This window comes from Pipistrellus kuhlii, unplaced genomic scaffold (genome assembly GCF_014108245.1).
Source record: "Pipistrellus kuhlii isolate mPipKuh1 unplaced genomic scaffold, mPipKuh1.p scaffold_m20_p_1, whole genome shotgun sequence".
Classification (NCBI taxonomy): domain Eukaryota; kingdom Metazoa; phylum Chordata; class Mammalia; order Chiroptera; family Vespertilionidae; genus Pipistrellus; species Pipistrellus kuhlii.
Genome location: NW_023425404.1, coordinates 85,323,252 through 85,344,186, shown reverse-complemented (window position 1 = coordinate 85,344,186; position 20,935 = coordinate 85,323,252). Strand labels below are relative to the sequence as shown.

Genomic DNA, 20,935 nt, shown 5'->3' with positions numbered 1-20,935 from the left:
CATTTTTTTCGCAAAATAATGAATTTTGATATGCAACGCATTTAAACCATTCAGAATTTAGTCTATTTTGAAAAATCTGTTGCAACTTTTAAAATACTAGAAGACATGTAGGCCATTGTGAAAGTTATAAAATGTTAAGTTGGTATAGAGAATAATAACAATTTTTTAAAATGTATAATATACTTGTAAACTTTGACAAACCTCATTTTATTTGCTTTCATTTTCTGCTATATATTTAGGTACAGAAGGTTTGGGATTCAGCATCACTTCCAGAGATGTAACGATAGGTGGCTCAGCGCCCATTTATGTGAAAAACATCCTCCCCAGGGGGGCTGCCATCCAAGATGGGAGGCTGAAGGCAGGAGACCGCCTGGTGGAGGTGAGAGGCTTCCAACTCAGAAGTTCCATAACTCTTGGAAGTTACTTTTTAAAAATATTTTTATAAAATATGAAACATATTTTAGCAGAAGTATGCATCACGAAAAAATACATTTCTGCTTTACTTTTCTGTTGTCCCATGTTATTTGATAAGAAATATAATACATTTTTCATTTAGAGTACTCAGTTTTAGTAACCCAGACATTTGTTTTCTGAAGTATAATACCATAATGACATTTTGACATTATTTAAGTTCAATGCCTATGATATTATATTCTAGATGGCTTTAAATTTATGTCTGGCAATATAGAAATGCTATCTAGTTTGTAATCAGAAAAGAGACAATTGAAGTAAATGAAAGTGTATTTTAATGAGAGAAACAGGAAGTTTTTAAATGGCAGCATGGAAAATGAATTGAGACATAATAATCAAATGTCAGAAGAAAAAGAAAACAGTTTTCAAAATTTCCTTTCTGTGCCTCATGAGTTTTGGTTCATGGGTCTTTGGAAATGTTTTTGATTTTCACATAAACAGAAATTCTGTATATTTATGTGTGTTTGTGCATATGGAAATAAAGGGATTAACAGTGAGTAAAATATACTTTATTTGCTATTTTTTCTTACTGTTTTCTTCAGAAAACATACTTTATATTCTTAACACAAGATATTAAATAGTATTCAAATTCCAATGTTTTTATATTACCCTTTTTCCTGTATTTTTATACATTTTTAAATTTAACTTTATTTTTCCATCATCTTTTATCTCCTATATACCCTTTACCACCTCTACCTATCCATCCCCCTTCACCCCAGCAATCACCACACTGTTGTCCATGATGTCCATGAGTTCTCTCTCATTTTTTCCCCAATCCCTCCCCCTGCTTTCCCCTCCCACTACAGCTGTCTACGCTCTCTGTCTGTGATTCTGTTTCTATTTTTCTTGGCAGTTCAGTTTGTTCATTAAATGCCACATATGAGTGAAATCATATGGTGCTTGTCTTTCACTGATTGGATTATTTCACTTAATAATGCTCTCCAGGTTCATCAATGCTGTCACAAAGGATAACATTTTCATCCTTTTTACAGCAGAATAGTATTTCATTGTGTAAATGTACCACAGTGTGTTTTTCTAATCCACTTAGAAAATAAGTGGATTAATACAGACAATCCATCTACTGATGGATTTTTGGGACTATTTCCAATTCTTGGCTCTTTTAAATAATGCTGCAATGAACATAGGGGTGCATATATTCTTTCAAATCAGTGTCTTGGATTTCTTCAGATAAATTGTCAGAAGAGGAATCATTGGATCATTTGAACTTTCCATAGTTAACTGTCCTAAACATTTCTTGATTTTTTTCATGCTTACATTTTATACCTAGATTACTTAAATCTTAAGCTCTTATTCTTTTTTTCTCATTTCATATGGCACTATATTTTAAACAGACACTGATAGAAGAGGCTGAATAAAAGGAAATGTTTGAGTACAAATTATACTTAAGGTGTTGTTTATAAAAGGGACCCCTTGTCCTTGGTATATAAATTGTGAGAATTGATCATTGCACAACACTGACACCCGTGCATTTGAAAATCTAGTATAACTTTTTTTAAATTTAAATTTCTTATTGTTTAAAGTATTACGTATGTCTCCTTTTCCCCCATTCACATTTCCAACCTCCAGCACATGCCCTCACCCCCTTACTGTCTGTATCCATTTCATAACCATTTAGTATAACTTTGATTCCCCATAAACTCACACCTACTGGTTTTCTACAGTTGATCAGAGCCTTACCAATAGCATAAATAATTGATTAACATATATTTCACATTATATGCATTATATAATGTATTCTTACAATAAAGTAAACTAAATAAAATGTTAGTAAGAAAATCATAAGGAATTGAAAATACATTAATAGCACTGTACTTATTTGTTGAAAAAATATCTGTGTATAAGTGGGCCTGTGTAGTTTAAACCCATGTTGTTGAAGGGTCAACTAGATTATTATTTTTAGTCGGTATTTGTAGTTTTTTTTATTTAGTAAATGTCTCAACTGGGACTTGAATCTTTGCCTCTAAGTCCTCTCTTCCCCCCAGAAAAATGTCCTTTTTTCCCAGACTTCTTCCTATCCCTGAATTTGTCCCCGTGTAACCTTCTTTCTTCCTTATTTTATTTTTGAGTCTCTCTTTCGTCACATAATTGCTCTACTGTTTAAAACACATCACAAAGACAATTTTTTTATTTTATTTTTAGCAATGGGAAGGGCTTGCAACCTGCATTTTTTCTGAATTAGGTTTTATTTTTTTATAGCTATTAGCTTTCTCTTAAAGTTAAAACTACATTTCACATATTTTAAATCTAATTCCACTCTCATTTCTGTTAAATATATAGTGCTTTCCGATAATGTTGTTATACTTTCTACAAAATAAAAATGATGCAATTCTCAAGACTTGGTTGTTTTAAATCTTTTGTTTTGGTAGAATTTTTTTTAAAACATTGAAGTATATTGAGGTGAAATATTGCTATTCCTCCAAAATAATCCCCAGGATTATTTTGTGGAGATTATTCTTTAATGCTAGCCTTTTAGAGTCGAAAAAGTTTATCTTCATAATTGTTAGTAGAATTTCTTTGAAAATTAAAATATTTTTTAGTTTGTTTTTACTACCACCTATAAAAGATACAACTTTTTATTTTGGTGTAAAACAGCCTAAGCTGCCCAGGCCATCAAGATATCTCAGTTCACAGCCAGGAAGTTTTGTGTTAATTTGACATGTTATATTATTTGTTTATTACTTGTTACTTGTTAATGCTCTGGTGGCTGTAGCTTTTGATTTATTGATAAGCACTGAAATATTTACTACTTCATGTCTCACTTCTAGAAAACTTTCCTGCAATTTTTTTTTTTTTTTTTTTTTTAAAGCACAACAGCCTGGTAGTTACCAAATTATGCAGAATTTTACCATGGAATGAGTTATATTTTATAGCAGATATAATCTGTTCTACAATGTGTGTCTTTTCTTCTGTTATCTGTTTGCATAGGATTGCAGCTGAAAACTTTTTGTTTGTTTTAGGTAAATGGAGTAGATTTAGCAGGCAAATCCCAAGAGGAAGTTGTTTCCCTGTTGAGAAGCACCAAGATGGAAGGGACAGTGAGCCTTCTGGTCTTTCGCCAAGAAGATGCCTTCCACCCACGGGAACTGGTGTGTAACCTTGGAGCACATGAAAGATTTCTCTTGCACTTGAGCCAGGGGTGTTCTGGGCTACCACCTACCCTATGTTTATTGGGATATTTTCCAAGCAGTTTCTGTATTCTGTATGTCTTTCAACCTTAACTTAATACAGGCATTCTTTTCTCAAATTTCTTCACGTTTAGGAATAGATGTCTACAATGTTGAATGGAGGGTTATTTAAAAATAAGATTGCAGGGATATTTTCTAGGACAGCAAATGTTTATTAATTACTGAATGATTTCAGATGGCCTATTGAATACAGGGATGTTGATTATTACATTACTGTCTCACTTCAAAGTCTCTTGGTGAAATCTTGCTGTGTTCTCTACTACCTATGACAAACCTTCAGATTTCAGATTCTCATGGACCATGTAGCCAAATAAATAAAGATGCTTGCTTCTTTAATGAAATGGGATACCTTTAAAATATTGTTATTGCAAATAAAAAGACTTGAGTGTCAGTAAGCCCATGACCATTAGTTACTAACATAAACATTATTGCAAATAACATAAATCAAATGAAAAAAACATTTTTTTTTGTTGCAAACTTTCACTTTTTAAAGAATATATATTTTATTGGTTTTTATAAAGAGAGGAAGGGAGAGGAATAGAGAGTTAAAAACTTTGATGAGAGAGAAACATCAATCAGCTGCCTCCTGCATGCCTACTACTGTGGATGTGTCTGCAACCAAGGTACATGCCTTTGGCTGAAATCGAACCTGGGAACTTTCAGTCCGCAGGCCAACGCTCTATCCACTGAGCCAAACCGATTAGGGCCTGTTTCAATTGTATGCATACATCAACACATCTAAATATTAATTAGATAAGGGTATTTATGTAGTACTGGTGAAAAGGAAATATGTATATTAAGTTAACATAATTCTAAGTGTTTTTCTATATACTAGAGGCCTAGTGCATGAAAATGTATGCACTGGAGAGGGGTGGTCCCTCGCTCACCTGCCCCTCCTGTCCGGAAGCCCTCAGAGGCGGGAGGTGACCCGGCAATTAGACATCCCATCACACCTCTGCTGCTTCTACTGCGGCAGTGCAAGCCTTGATGGCCTTGGTACCTGAGCCTCGGGTGGCCCAGGGCCGCTAGGTAGCCATCATCCAAGGTTTGTCTGGTTCTCAGGCTGGCCCGGAGGGTTTGGGGGGCTGAGGTGACTGGGTGACTCTGGGGGCAGGCATGGCTGAAGGGACTGGGTGCAAAATCTTGTGGCGGTGGGCACCACTGTCTTTGATGGTGGGGCAGTCAATTAGCATTTTCCCTCCTTATTGGCTGAGGGTGCTGCCATCTTTGCGATGGCATGAGGTTCAATTAGCATATTCTCTCTTCATTAGATAAAATATAAGAAGCCAGCTATCATAATGGCCATAACAACCTGTTGTTATGATGACCACTGTGGCCAGCGAACCAGCCCGATCAGGGGTGCTGGTGGCCAGCAAAACTTGTGGCCCTTCCCCCCTGCCGTCCTGCCCGTGATTGGACTCTCCCAACACAATCAAGAGTGGGATGGGCCAATTGTCCCCTCCCTACCCTCCCAGCCCCACCCTCATCAGCCTGCCCCACCATGATAGGCCCACAGCCCCTTTCCCACCTGCCAGCCCCTGATCGCACCCCCACCCCAATAGAGGGCAGGGCTGGGCAGCCAACCTCCTACAGCCTCTCCCCCTGACCACCTCATCCCTGATCACATCCCCACCCAAATAGGAGTGAGCCGGCTGGCCAATCTCCTAAAGCCCCTCTCCTTACCTAGCCCCACCACACTCAGGGGTAGGGCCAGCTGACCAACCTCTCATAGCCCCTCCCTCAGGTCGCTGGCCACTGATCAGCACACCCAATCCCATTGGGGAATGGCACTGGCCGGCCTATAGCCCCTCCCCATGGCCGGCCCCACCCCCATTTAGCCCTCTAACCCCAATCAGTGGCAGGGCAGCCAGCCAATCACCTGCAGCTGGCCCAGCCCTGATTGGGCCCAGATTGGGGCCAGCCAGCTGGCCAACCTCCCTCCAACTCCTGATCCCTATAGGTCCAGCCCCGATCTGCCCCAACTGGGCAGGGCTGGCAGGCTGGCACCCATCTGTACATGAATGCATGCACTGGGCCTCTAGTTTATATATGAAAACAATGTAATTTGAGGAATCAACTTTCTCTTTTGATGTGGTGAGAATTGTTTTACTTCAAGTACAAATGGTATTTTAAATATTTCAAAAATATTCGAGCTGGGTCATTTTACAACATTTGACGTCTCTTTCTGCTAGCTTTATAGCTTTATCTATAAAACAGTTCATATATATTAAAGCGGCAAGGTTTTAGGGGCACAGGTCCTAATTTGTTTTATAGCCCTAAATCTCTTAAGCTGATACTTCAAGTATGGATGTGTCATGGTGAATAAAATTGTGTCAGATAAATTTTAGTTATAAGAATATCTGATCTCATGGTTACTAATAGATCCAATTTTTTGTGATTTTGTAGAAATTTCAGATTTTGATAAAAATGAAAAGTGAGCACTTTTGTTTTAAGTAGATTTTGAATAATTTCTATTTTAAAATGTTTAATGCATTACTCTTTCCTCCACACTGTTATCCAGTTTTGTGCTTAAAATGCCACCTGATCCTAAATTTGGAGATGTCTTTATTAAGTTGTAAATTTGCATTTAAAGCAAAACTAAGATTTAGATATGTTTTGATGAAGCTTTAATTTTTCCTCAGTATGAGATTTTGGGTAATAGCATTATTAGATTGCCAAAGCTTGCACACGCTCTTAAGCAGCCTTTCCAGAGTTAGTGCCAACATACAGTCAGCTTAAGGTTATTTAGGTTCTTCTTGTCCAATTTTGATATTACAGGCTTCTGTTTTCCCCTTCTGCTACCTACTTTTTTTTTTTTCTTGGTTATTTAATTTATTGCCTTTGAGTGTTTCATTAAGGAGTGAGCCAGTAGGCTGTCAGTCTGTTACTAATTTTGCATCTGCTTGTCATGATTTAAAAGAATAAAATTCTAAAAACTTAAAGAGGGCATAAAATGGTCTTTTAATCCAATGACCAAACTCTTCATTGGTTTGGGGTGTCTGTGTATAAATTCTGTGTCTACAATGAAATACTTTTATCAATATGTAGATTTTAAATTAATCAACCTTGTAACTGTAATTAAATCTATAATATATGAAATAAATCACATTTAAAATCTTTGTAATATTTTTAAGTACAATGCTTTAGGTTCACACTGTCATTACCTGGTCTAGCTATCAAGTTATATAACTTATAATATATTTAGTTGGAAAAATTAAAAATAAATTAGAAATAGTGCTATGAATAGAAAAGCTCTTTGTTGAGATTTGTTTTTCTTTCTGTATTAAATTGATGATGTACTGTGAATGAGTGATTAAAAACATACATCTAGAAAAATTTCTTAACCCCCTTCCCCCAGAAGATAACATAAGCATCGCAGTGAAAGTTTGGAAGACAGTGTAATACATCAACCAAAATATAAACATACTCTGTTTTGTGGATTTTAGAAGCCATAATTTTCTTTCAACTAAAGCTTTATGTCCCTGTGTGTTAAAGATGGCTTTGGTCAGTCTTATATTTATGTTTTTTTTCCCAATTCTTCTAGAATGCAGAGCCAAGCCGGATGCAGATTCCAAAAGAAATGGTAAGAGCTTTGTCTTTTTCAGGATGCAGAGTTGTTTGAAAGATAAATGGCACTAACTTCTTACTAATTAAGTAAATATGAAGTTAACTTGTCCTCCCTTTTCCTGGCACATATTATTAAATTCCAAAGTGGTATTGTCTTAAGGCGATTTACTGTTATTATCCCCAATATAGAATATTGCATGCTCATTTTTGGTTAGACAAAAAAGGGAGATAAATTAGATTAGTTTTCTATTAACTGCATAAGAGAGACCAAAAGTTGGTGAGTCTGGTAGTTTAACATATATCTAAAGAACTTCATCAGTTGTGAAATGCTTTAAGTGGCTACAAAGTGAAAAAACAAAACAAAAACAAAACTTGATTCAGACACAGAAAAAATAGGCAGGGCTAAAAGCACAATAGAAATGTGTCATAATCAGGAAAAGTAAAATGTCAGTAATTAGGCTAAATATACTACTTTTCTTAATAACCCAGAGGTATTTTAGTATAAATTATATTAGCCTATTATTAACAGGTAATTTAATAAAAGTAAGTATTCCCAACATGGATTAAAATGCAAATCTAGTTGTATTCTGTTTAGAAAACAAACCCTAATATATACAAACTGGAAATCTATACTAATAAAAGGATAATATGCTAATTAGACCAGATAGATCAGGCGTCTTCTGGAAGTCCTTCTGGACAAAGCCACAGTGGCAGGGCTGAGGCAGAGGCTTGTAGCGGCAATCAGGCAGGCAGGCAGAGTGGTTAGGGGTGATCAGGCCAGCAGGCAGAGGCGGTTAGGGTCAGTCAGGCTGGTGGGAGAGAGCTGTTAGGGGCATCAGGCAGGCAGACAGGTGAGTGGTTAGGAGCCAGCGAAGGGATCAGGCCTAAACCAGCAATTGGACATCCCCTGAGGGGTCCCAGATTGGAGAGGGTTCTGCCAGGCTGAGGGCTCCTCCACCCTCATATGTACAAATTTTCTGCACCAGGTCTCTAGTAAAAAGAATATGTTGAGTTCTACCAGGTAGTACTAACACAATGAAAGTAAGACATGCCAAATGAGTTGTGAAAAAAAATTTTTTTTAAATATATTTTATTGATTTTTTACAGAGAGGAAGGGAGAGAGATAGAGAGCTAGAAACGTCCATGAGAGAGAAACACTGACCAGTTGCCTCTTGCACACCCCCTATCGGGGATGTGCCCGCAAACAAGGTACATGCCCTTGACTGGAGTCAAACCCGAGACCTTTCAGTCTGCAGACCAATGCTCTACCACTGAGCCAAACCGGTTTCAGCAAGTTGTGAAAATAATTTTTTAGCATGGATGCCCTGCATGGAAAAATAAAGAAAAAGTGTTTATATCCTATCTAATAAACAGGGAATATGCTAATTGACCATCACTGTCACAAAGATGGCTGCACTCACAGCTGAGGCCAAGTTCCCATAAGGAGCCTTAATGAACAATCGGACCTGAGGCTATGCCCTCCCCCACCCCCATGGGACTTGACAGGGGACCTCAGGCCGCACACTCCACCCCAGCACCAGGGCAGGGGTCCTCAGGCCATGCCCCCACCCCAACACTGGCCCAGGGGACCTGAGGCTGTGCCCCCCTGCCTGGCTGGGCTTGACAGGGAACCTCAGGCTTTGCCCCCACCCAGTGGGACTTGACAGGGGACCTCAAAGTGCATCCCCAGTGCTGGGTTGGGGGAACTCAGGCTGTGCCCCCCACCCAGTAGGGCTTAACGGGGGACCTGAGGCTGCACCTCCACACCTGGCAGGGCTTGATGGAGGACCTCAGGCCATGCCATCCATCCACCCGGGCTTGATGGGGGACCTTAAGGCATGCCCACTGCCCTTGCATGGGCTAGGGGACCTCAGGCCCTGCTCCCCATCCTGGCACAGGGCCAGAGGATCTGAGGCTATGCCCCCTTCTCAGTGGGGCTTGACAAGGGTGGGACTGGCTGGGTCTGGATCTAGCCCAATGGGGCAGGGTGGGGGGGGCACGCGGCCAGGACTGGGTCTCACGTGATTTTGAGGTTCATGTGGATGGGGGTACTTGACTCTGGGTCATATGGTGTGCCCCAGACTCTGACAGGAGGAAGGTTTTCATATACATTTTACTAATTTTCTTCCATCTCTGACACTTCTATTATAGAGAAAGGACAAATAGCAATATTAAATTATTTCCTCTAATTAACCCCTTTTAATGTGCAGGAATTTTGTGCACCAAGCCATTTGGTAACATTCTAACAGGGTCTTTTACGCATTAAATAACATAACACAAAACATCATTTCTAAATTCTTATAAGGAGAAAGAAAATTTAACAAAACCATAGCCACATGGTGATGCTTATATATATTTTCAAAAATTTTCATATTAGGTAGACCCAAAATGGTAAGGATATGAAGAATTTGAATAACATAATTAGCAGGTTTGATTTTCTTTACAGATTCATAAATAAGCGAATTTGAATCTAATCAAACAAAATGTTTAAAACCTACACAATATTTTAAAGCACAGTGCTTGTGGTTCTATCATCACTAATAAGTATTTTAGTTTTTATAACTACCAAGTTATAACATAACTTACAACTTACATTTAGTTGGAAAAATTAAAAATAAATTAGAAACAGTGTCATGAAGATTTCATAATTACAAAGATGGATGGCAAATCAGACCCGTGAGGAAAATCAGTTAACAATCTTGATAATATACATTCATAAGTATGGGTTGTAGAAAATTATAGTCTTAATTTTTTATTTCTAAAGTCAATTGATAAGTGACAGCCAGTCAGAATCATGGTGGTGGTGTGTGTGTGTGTGTGGTGGGGTGGGTTGGAAAGTGAGGGAAGTTGAACAGATTGATTATAAAGAATAAAGTGGGCACAAGAATGATTTTTATACTATTTTAAAATTGTGAAAGAAAGTATTCTAAAACTAAAATACTTACTAGTGATGATATAGATCTTCTGTGTAGATGTACGTTAAGGATGACATTTCAAAATAATGGTAAAGGATGGTTTCTTTAATATTTAAAACAATTAATTCGCCATTCAATTTAAAAAGTTCGATTTCTTTTTTATCTCACCATACTGTAAAATAAGTCCCAGTTGATTCTGAAATTAAACCTAAAAAACACCAAACATTTTAAGATAAGACATGTGAAAATCTCTTTGTTAACTTTGAAGGAAGAATGCTGTGCAAGCAGGAAGAAGCCACCATGTCCCTAGATAGTAAATGGGTGGTAGATTATTTGTGTATGAATGTGTGCATTTGAATACTTCTGTATAGCAATAACCAAAAGAAATGCTACATGGGGGCAATATTTTCTAGTATAATCCCCGGGTAAAGAACATTCTTTGTTGTTAGAATCTTAATAAAATAGAAATTTCTGGAAAACAGAATGATTTCAGACATAAACTACATCAGTCAGTGTTTATGACAGTTTGAGATAAACATGATGCTCTAAGCAATAAAGATAGTATGTTCTTTCAAAATATTTAGTCTGTGCTAGTGAGGGCAATGGTGATTAGCCCTGAACTTTTCAATCACTAAGGGGAAGCAGCAGCAGCATGGACTTTTAAGTGTGATATTTATTCCAGTGAGAATCTCATGGTCCATTCTAATCCACTCCTCACCTACAAGCCCTGTGTATTCATGAGAGCATGCCAGAGATAATGACAATTCAGTCACCTTAACAAAAGAAGTACTATACATATGCTTGCTGCCTGGGAGTTCCAATTACAAATGGAATTTTTTTTTTTTTTTCCTGAGGTGAGTTTTCCTAGCAAAATGAAAAAGCATGCAGTCTTTTTTTTCCAAATGTTTTCTTTTCAAAACATGTCCTCATATCTTTGCCTTTGTTTCTGCTCTTGCTCTATATAGAGTACCATTTTGGGTTGTGAAAAGCTTTCTGTTAAAATTTTAATTTAGCAAATTGACTTCCAGGGCCTCTCCCACTCTTTATACCATGTGTTGACTAACATTAATTTAAGTCTTGGAATTCTCTATTATTTAAACTGTCATGTTATTGTAAGCACCTTGAGAACAGATAAGTCCTAAAGCTCAATGAGTTTGTAGACTGGTTTTTCTCAATGATCCATAACTGATTTAGTTTGAGAAATTAATAAGAGTATTAAGGTTGATGATTAGGGTAACTGCATAATAGTTGCTAATAGACTTTGTTTGAACTTTTGTGATGTAAATTTCCTCTACATTGTTGAAATATTGTATTCATTAATGAGAGTGGGAAATTAGAAACTGGTTTTAGGTTACCTAATTCAGAATGGGACAGAAAGCTGAATTATTCAGCAGTCTCAATGTCACGTGTTTCACGTCATGAACAAACTCTTTGCCTTTGAAAAGTTTATTCACTTGATATAGGACACTCATGTGAATGTCCAACTCGGATAAGATATTCATGGATATATTAGAGCTCTCCAGATAAAACCAGTAGAATGTGTGTATATAAAGAAATATATTTAGTGTAATGAATTGGCTTGTGTAATTGTGGATGCTAGTAAGGCTCAAGACCCAGGAGAGCTCTATTCCAGTTCTATTCCTAAGGCTGGCAGGCTGTAACCCAGTAGAACAGTGGTACAGATGAAGAACAAAGTCGGTCTGTTTGACAATTCACCCTTTGCTCTGAGAGGCCTTTTCTGCTCAGGCCTTTAACTGATTGGATGAGATCCACCTACATAGTGGAGGGCAATCTGTTTTAGTCACAGTTTACCAATTTAAATATTGTCATTCATAAATACCCTCTAAATCACATGTGTCAAACACAAGGCCCGCGGGCCAAATCCGTCCCGCCAGGCCTTGCAATGTGGCCCGCACCGCGCTGTCATCACTGCACTCCGCTGTGTTTCCATCACAATGACAGTTTATGACTGTTCAGTAAACCATTCGGCCCGCGATTTAGGCTGGATTTTAGATTTTGGCCCCTTCTCTGATTGAGTTCGACACCCCTACTCTAAATTGATACCTAAAATTAACATTAGAATAAGGTAGTGAAGTTACCTGTTGGCTCAGGCCTTTACTTCCCCAAATGTCACTTTCTTCCTGGACTAATGCAAACCAACATACTAAGTAAGCCCTACAAAACTCTTCGTTAAGATCAAGGTAAGAATATAATTGTATGTTAAATAAATTCAGGGCTATTGGATTAAAGTAGAGCTTTAGAAAATATTACAGTTTATAGATGTTACTAGACCATAGAAATAAGATATGTTTACTTTATGGTTAAATATCATGTCAAAATGAACTCCAGAAAGAGTTAGTGGCTTCTTACAGAAACTGCAGGGATTTATTGGGGATTTTTGGGGAACCTTCCTGAAAATCAGAAGTCATCTTGATAAGCTAACTTCAGAAGGAATGAATAGCCTTGATTTAGAAATTTAATGAGCAAGGCAATAAGCATGGTTACTAATGGGTTCAGCTGACTAATGATTGTAACAAATCAAGCAAATGCTACCATATTGACTCTCTGCCCCCGTAAATCAGAAAACAGTTGAAGAAATTAAGAAATAAATTCCATTTGCAACAGCATTAAACAAAGACTAAAATACAGTTAGGAATAAACTTAACCAAGGGGTAAGAGATCTGAATGCTGAAAATTATAAGGCAATATTGGGAGAAGTTGAAGACACAAATAAATGGAAAGATAGTCCATATTCATGGATTTGAAATATTAGCATTGTTAAAATATTTGTTTTACCCATATGATAATACAGAATCATTGCAATCTATCAACATTTCAATGGCATTTTTCACAGAAATAGAAAAAAAATCCTAAAATGTACATGGAACTATGAAAGACCCCAAGTAGCCAAAGCAAAGAATAGCAAAGTTGGAGGCACACACTACCTGATTTCAAACTATATTATAAAGTTATAGTAATAAAAACAATATGGTTTTGACATAAAAACAGACACATAGATCAAGGAAACAGAATAGAAAGTTGAGAAATAAACCCATGCATATATAATCAATTGGTGACAAAAAAGCAGTGAGGAACAACATTCTCTTCACTAAATGGTGTTGGAAAAATTTGATTACTGAATGCAAAAGAATGAATTTGGCCACCAATTTCACATTCAACTCTTAAGTGGATTAAATATTTGAATGTAAGACTTGAATCCATAAAACTCATAGAAGAAAACTTTTGGGGTAAACTGCTTCACATCAGTCTTAGCAATATATTTTCGTTTGTTTTTTGAATTAGATACCAAAAGCAAAGTCAACAAAAGAAAAAATAAATAAGTGGGACTAAATTAAATACAGAGCTCTGCACAGCAAAGGAAACAACAGCATTAACAGAATTAAAAGGCAATCTGTGGATTATGAGAAAATATTTGCAAATCATAAATCTGTTAGGTTAATATTTAAAATGCATAACGAACTCATAAAACTCATTAGCAAAAAAAAATAATCTGGTAAAAAAATTGATAGAGGGTCTGAATACATTTTCCCCCCCAAAAAGACATACTAGTGACCACCAGGTTAGGAAGAAGTACTCAACTAATCATTAGGGAAATACAAATCAAAACCACAAGATATTATCTCATATCTGTTAGAAGAATGTCTTATCAAAAAGACAAGAGATAACCTATTGGTGGCCATATGGAGAAAAGGGAATCCTTGTTCACTGTTTTTTGAAAAGTAAGTTCATGCAGCCACTAGAGAAAACAGTATGAAGATTCTTCATAAAATTAAAAATAGAAATACTATAGGTTCTAGCAAGTCTACTTCTGAGTATACAAGGTATCTTTCTGAAATGTATACACTCTCTAACAACTGATAATTCAATTTTAAAAATGAAATGTATTTTAATAAACACTACCTTTATAATTATTCAAAGTGTATACATACATTTTTTCAGACATCCTATTTATTAATGGAAGTGAAATCAGGATCTCAAAGAGCAAGCTGTGCTCCCATTTTTGTTGCAGCATTATTCACTATAGACAAGTTACGGATAGACTTAACTATATATCAACAGATGAATTACTAAAAAAGATATGATATGTGTATGTGGAATATCACATAAAATTGAATATTATCCAGCCATGAAAAAGAAGAACATCCTACCATTTACAACAACAGTATCTACTATAAGGGCATTATGCTAAGTGAAATAAGTCAGAGAGAGACTGATGTTTGATACATGTATAACTGACATATCGAATCTAAAAAAGCCAAACTCATAGAAACAGAGTATAGTGGTAGTTCCCAGGGCCTGGGGGTTGGACGGAAAGGGGAGATGTTGGTCAAAGAGAATAAACTTATAAGATGAATAAGCTCTGGACATTTAATGTATAGCATAGTGATTATAATTATGAATACTGGAATATAAAGGTGTCTCCAAAAACGTATACTCACATTATTAATAATTATAAAGGCAGTGTTTATTAAAATACATTTCATTTTCAAAATTGAGCTATCAGCTGTTTAAAGTGTTTATGCTTGCTAAAAAATAGTTCTTGCTAAAAAAAATAGTTCCTAAATATTCTTACCCCCCAAAAGAAATGGTTGTTATGTGGCATTGGAGGTGATAGGTAATAGTATGGTGATAATCATTTTTCTGTGTATAAGTTTATGAAATCGGCATGTGGTATACTTTAAATTAACACAATGTTAATTATATCTCAGTAAAGCTGGGGATGAGGAAAAAATAGATGAACCAGACAAAGTAAATGCGGAACATAAGGGAGAAATAAATTGAGTCATTATATCTTTATTAAAAATTTATACTAATTCTTTGAGATAAACTCTTCATCAAACAATGATGTAGGTTTGGGCTTATAATGTAAGTTAACTTTGATATCTAGAGAACATAGATGAAAGTGTACAAAACTTTATAATTTGAGATTTTGTTGAAAATTTATACTATCATGCACTAAATATGTTGACCTTAATGATTTGGTTTTGAGTGTCCAATGTTGCTATTGTCATGAAGAATTTTATAAAACACTAGTGGCCTGGTGCATGAAATTTGTGCACATTATAAGGGAATTAATTAGAGGAAATATTTTAATATTGGTATTTTCCCTTTCTTTATATTAGAAGTGTCAGAAATGAAAGAAAATTAGTAAAATGTATATGAAAATCCCCCTCCTGTCAGAATCTGGGGTGCACCATGGGACCCAGAGTCAAGTTCCCACCCATCCACACTTGATTTATAGTCAAGTCCCGCCTACCTGTGTGCACTTAGAAATTGCTTAAGATCCAGACCTGGCCGGCCTCACACCCATCAAGCCCTGCAGGGCTGAGGGCGCAGCCTCGGTTCCCCAGCCCGGTGCCAGGCTGGTGGTGCAGCCTCAGCTCTCCCAGCACCAGCACGAGGGCATAAATGTGTGATGACCATTTGCATATTAGCTCTTTATTATATAGGATTTACTACCGTATTTCTAGTGCTTTAGATGCTCAAACTTAAACTTATAAAGTAATTAGATAAATGTTATTCAAATGATTCACACTTATTTAAAAATCTTATTGCAAAATTGGAATATATTAATATTTTCATGATATTAAAAAATAGTAATGACTTTCATGTAGTAATCTGTCGATGTTTAAGGATTTCATTTGAAATTGCTTTTTATAACTATAGTAAGATAAGGATTTCTTAATTTTTAGTATGCTTTTTTTTAGGAAATATATCTTATTTTTTATTGTCTTTTTGTGGTATAGTGACAAAATAGATATCTTTACAATTTAGTGGTTCTTTTTGCTGTTGAACTCAGATTATTTTAAAGATTATGTTGGTAATAATATCTGATTTAAAAAAAAACTATATTAGATACAGAAAAACTATTCTGAATAATTTCGTAGGTATAATTGTTATTCTGATATTCCAGAATTTTCAGAAGTTTTAGAATTGTTCAAAGAGCTTCAGTATATCCTTCACCCTCTTTTCTCAGTTGTTAATTTCCCACTTTTGATATATAACTTTCTTCCATTCCTCCCTCCCCCGCTTTTCCCCATTTTTGATATATAATTTTCTTCCATTCCTCCCTCTCCAACTTTTACACATTGTAAAAAAGCATGCAGAAATGAATGAATGTTTGAATGAATGCATAAGCATTAAAATCTTGTTTAGGTTCCAGTTTAGGATCAGGCATGAGACTTAATCATGTCTCCTTGTTCTCCCTCAATTTGAAACATATCTTTAGTTTATATTTATTTTTCAGTTTTGAAGAGCAAGTTACTTTGAGAATAGCTCTCAATTTCGGCTTGTGTGACATTTCTTTGAATGGATAAGGATTTTTTCTAGCTTAACATTACAGATCAATGGTATGAATCATATATTTTTCAGTATTTGTGTTATCAAGGAACACATTTCTAAATTCTTTAAATTTCATACCCACTATTTGAATTAGAAAAGAGCACAATAAAGCCAGATGTGACATTGTTAACTTTGCCAATAGGAAAATTAACCCTAAAATATTATCACAAATAATATGCATAAACATTCATTTCACATATAGGATAAACTAAAATATTTAACATTAAGCAACTTTGGGAGTAAGTATGACTGGAAAGTTATTTTTTTAATGCAAATATCTAACCTCTATATTTAAAAATCATCTTCTTAATTATAAACAGAAATGTTTACTATTTATGGTAACATATTTAATTATAATATTCACTTTTATAAGAACTTCCGTTAGGTGTGAGAATGTGATGGCAGCCACTATGGTGTAATTGTTTTGTAAGAGCCAGTCTTCCCCTTCCCAGCACCAGCCCCTGCCCAACATTTCCTTCTCTCCCATACTGTGTTTTTGAAGGAGTGTTAAAGAATGGTACAGAATGGGGGTTTTATAATGCACAAAAGTAATGTATATTGATGGTAGAAAATTAAGTCAAACAGAGAAAAATATCAACCAATCACCTGCAAATCTGTGACTTCAGTGCCATCATTTTGATGTGCATTTTAAAAAATGATTTTCTTCTTACCTATGTAAATAATATATATTATATCCCAGTCATATGTCATGTAGCTTATAAATGTTACTTCCCAGGCAGAAGGAAAGACTGGTATATCTCTTCCTCATGAAGCTTTTACCAACGTGAAAAGACAGACACTGAACAATTTAGAAGAATAGGATATCAAGGTTGATGTGAATGTGAAGTACTGGAAATTATGATAGTCCACAGGGTAAAACCCAATTTCTTAGTTATAGATGTTTTTATCTCACTAGTGTTTTTAAAGGACAGTTTAATAGTTGAATGGTATTCCATTGTGTAGGTATATCTTAATCTACTTAATATTATACATAAAGCTTATTTTCAATTTTTAGCTATTGTGATTATAGCAGTGTCCACCCTAACTGTTAAATTTTTTTTCCTAACCACAATTAGCTTTTTAATCACATATTATTAGAAGTTATATTTCTGGGTTAAGCAATAAGCATTGTCAAATTGGCTTCCATATATATTGTAGTATAACTTCATATTTTCGTTAGCAGTGAAAAACATGTGCTTCTGAATTATTGAATATCATTACTTAAAATAACTTATTTATTTATTTATTTTTTAGCCATTTGATAACTTTTGTTGATTATGTGTCTTATTGCAAGTAAGATTGAGCCTTTTAGTTATTTTTTTGGTCCTCTCATCTTTAGTGAATTGCTCATTCATATCTTTTTCCCATTTGCTGTGGCAATGTTCACATGTTGTTAATTTATCATGACCTATGCAATAAAAATATTAACTCTATGGAGAAGAAGTAGCAGAGAAATCAGTAAATTAAGGCAAAGCCATGAGCAGGAACAAACTGCTGTATTTCTCTACTCACACCTATCAGATGTGTGAGCTTTTCTACACCAAGCATTTCTGACATTAGCCTGGAGTTGTTGTAGACCCCACAAGTTAAAGACTTAGTCCCCCAAGACTGTCTCCCCTTCAGATGCCAATGTCAAGGAGTGGGTCCCCAGGTTACACACAACTTCTAACTCTCTCCTTGAGTTCAATAATTTGCTAGAACAACTCACAGAACCCAGGGAAATATTTTACTTACTATTGTTGATTTATTTCAAAGGATATTTTAAAGCATGTGAATGAATGGTCATTTGAAAAAATATTTAGGGTGAAGTCTGGAAGGTCCCAAGCTCAGGAGCTACTGTACCTGTGGGTAGAGGTGTGTCACCCTCCTAGTATGTGGATAAGTTCATTAAATTGGAAACTCTTTGAACCCCATACTTTTGGGATTTTTATGGAGGCTTCATCATGTAGGCATGATTGATTATTAACTTTATTTCTATCTCTTTTCTCTTTGGAGAGTGGAGGTAGGAATAAAAGTTTCAAGCTTCTAATCATGGCTTGAGCTTTCCGGTGATCCACCAAAAATCACTTCATTAGAATAAAAGATGCTCTAATCACTCAGAAAATTCTAAGGGGTGGCTGGCTGGCATGACCCAGCATTTGAGAATCTACCGTATTTTTCGGACCATAAGACGCTCCGGACCATAAGACGCACCAGTTTTTAGAGAAGGGAAATGAAGAAAAAAAGATTCTGAAACAAATAGTGTTCTAAAATATTTTATGTGCATTAAAACCCAACATCACAGTCATAAACACATGTAATCAACCCTGTAAAGTAAACAGCAGCATTTAGAACCATTTTAGAGCCTGGCAAGCACCCAGAGACCACACAGAGCCGGGCAAGTAAAAAAACTTTTTTTTTAAAGTATATGTGTAGGCTATATTTGGACCATAAGACGCAGGGACTTTTCCCCCCCACTTCTGGGGGGAAAAAAGTGCGTCTTATGGTCCGAAAAATACGGTACCTGTTGATCCAGGAGGTTGCGGTAAGATTTCTGGTCAGGCCACATGCCTGGGTTGTGGCCGCAATCCCCCGTAGGAGGATACAGGAGGCTGTTGATCACTGATTCTCTCTCATCATTGATGTTTCTATCTATTGCTTCCTTTCCATTCCTCTCTGAAATCAATAAAATAAATATATTCTAAAATCGTTTAAAAAAAGAAAATTTGAAGGGGTTTAGGAGCTCTGTGTCAGGACCAAAGGCTAAAATATTAACAGGAATCAGATTTCACAAGTGATAAAATAATATTTCACAAGTGATAAAATATGTGCTGAGTCACTTATTTCTTTTCTGAGCCCCATATCAGCAATTTTACTCATATCTATAATTTTATGGACTCATGATATATATCAAATCCTGTTTCTTTGGCATCTCTTTACTATTTTGTATACTCACCAAAATTTCCATATGTTGAAGCTCTGATTTCTCTCTCTCTTTTTTTTTTTCCTACTTAATATAATTAACATTTATTTCTTCTGTTAGCAGATGCATTGTAGACTCAGAGTGACCTGGGGGTCATACTGTTGTTGGGGAAGAAGGAAAGTTGGGCCTTGTTGGGATTTGTGTCTGGTTTTGCTGTCTCACTGCAGATAGAAGGATGTGTCTTGTCTGCTGTTCTGAGGATAATGGGAAGTAAATAGCTTGCAAATTGCCTATCCTTCATGTATATATGTATATGAGGGACATGTATGTATATGAGGGACATGATTATGTATATGGTTTGAAGAGCAAATTCTATAGAAAGAATTTGATTCAAGAAACTTGATAAAGTTTAGAATCTGTATGAAATAATAACTAAAGTGATAGAAAATTTGCTCCTCTTTTGTATCAGAATGAAGAGGTCCTATACTTAGAAGACTTTGTAACAGTTCTTAAGATTATAAGAGGGATGTCCGATTGGACAGGGTGCAGGCTGGGCTTATATCTTTATTCTATACTTTTCCTGTTTTAATATTAGTAGTACTAGTTGCCCTGTGCATGAAATTTGTACACAGGAAAGAGGGGTTCTTTTAGCCCAGCCTGCACCCTGTCCAATCGTACATCCCTCTGTAATGAAGCATTTAGAATACTAAATATGTGATAAATGATATCAGTATAATAAATGTGTGGCAATGGCATCAGTATATAAATATGTGTTAATGATATCTGTATACTAAATATGTGATATCATCAATATATTTATGTTATCAGTATACTAAATGCTATCAGTATTTTGATGTGAATATTTAATGTTTATTTCTCTCTAATACCTTGATTTTATTTGAGCTATTACTGTTCATATTTACTGTGATACCAAAGTTTATTTACTTTGTATAATTAATGTAGCTTCTGCTCTGTATCTTTACAAAGCTATTCTTATTTTATATCTTTATTCTATAGTTTTTCTGTTTTAATATTAGTAGTACTAGTTGCCCGGTGCATGAAATTTGTACACAGGAAAGAGGGGTTCTTTTAGCCCAGCCTGCACCCTGTCCAATTGGACATCCCTCTTATAATCTTGGACCGCTGGCTAACCTGCCTGCCCGCCTGCCTGCCTGATCACCCCTAATTGCCTCTGCCTGGCTGCCTGATCACCCCTAACTGCTCACGCCTGCCGGCCTAATCTTGCCCCCAACAGCCTCTGCCTGCCTGATCACCCCTAACTGCCCTTCCTTTGCCAGCCTGATCTTGCCCACAACTACCCTCCCCTGCTGGCCAATTTGGTTCTGATTGGTCAGTTTCTATACCAGTCAGTGTCAAAAGCTCTGCCTCCTAGGCAGCCATTGGCTCCTCACAGTTCACCCAGATTTGGTTTTGATTGGTCAGTTCATATGCAATTTTTGTTGATAGAATATGTCATCTCACTGCAATTAATTAGATTAGATTTTAAGCTT

At 36.1% G+C, this 20,935-nt stretch overlaps 1 protein-coding gene across 33 annotated transcripts in view; it reads left to right on the top strand.

Annotated features, from left to right (window-relative positions):
* Positions 1-20,935, top strand: part of PARD3 (par-3 family cell polarity regulator) — a 569,056-nt gene that overhangs the window by 267,010 nt on the left and 281,111 nt on the right. For all 33 annotated transcript variants that reach the window (XM_045586290.1, XM_036454403.2, XM_036454413.2 and 30 more), the window contains 3 exons: positions 240-379; positions 3,450-3,578; positions 7,222-7,260. In XM_045586290.1, the coding sequence (XP_045442246.1) occupies positions 240-379; positions 3,450-3,578; positions 7,222-7,260 (308 nt within the window). The remainder of the gene's footprint in view (positions 1-239; positions 380-3,449; positions 3,579-7,221; positions 7,261-20,935) is intronic.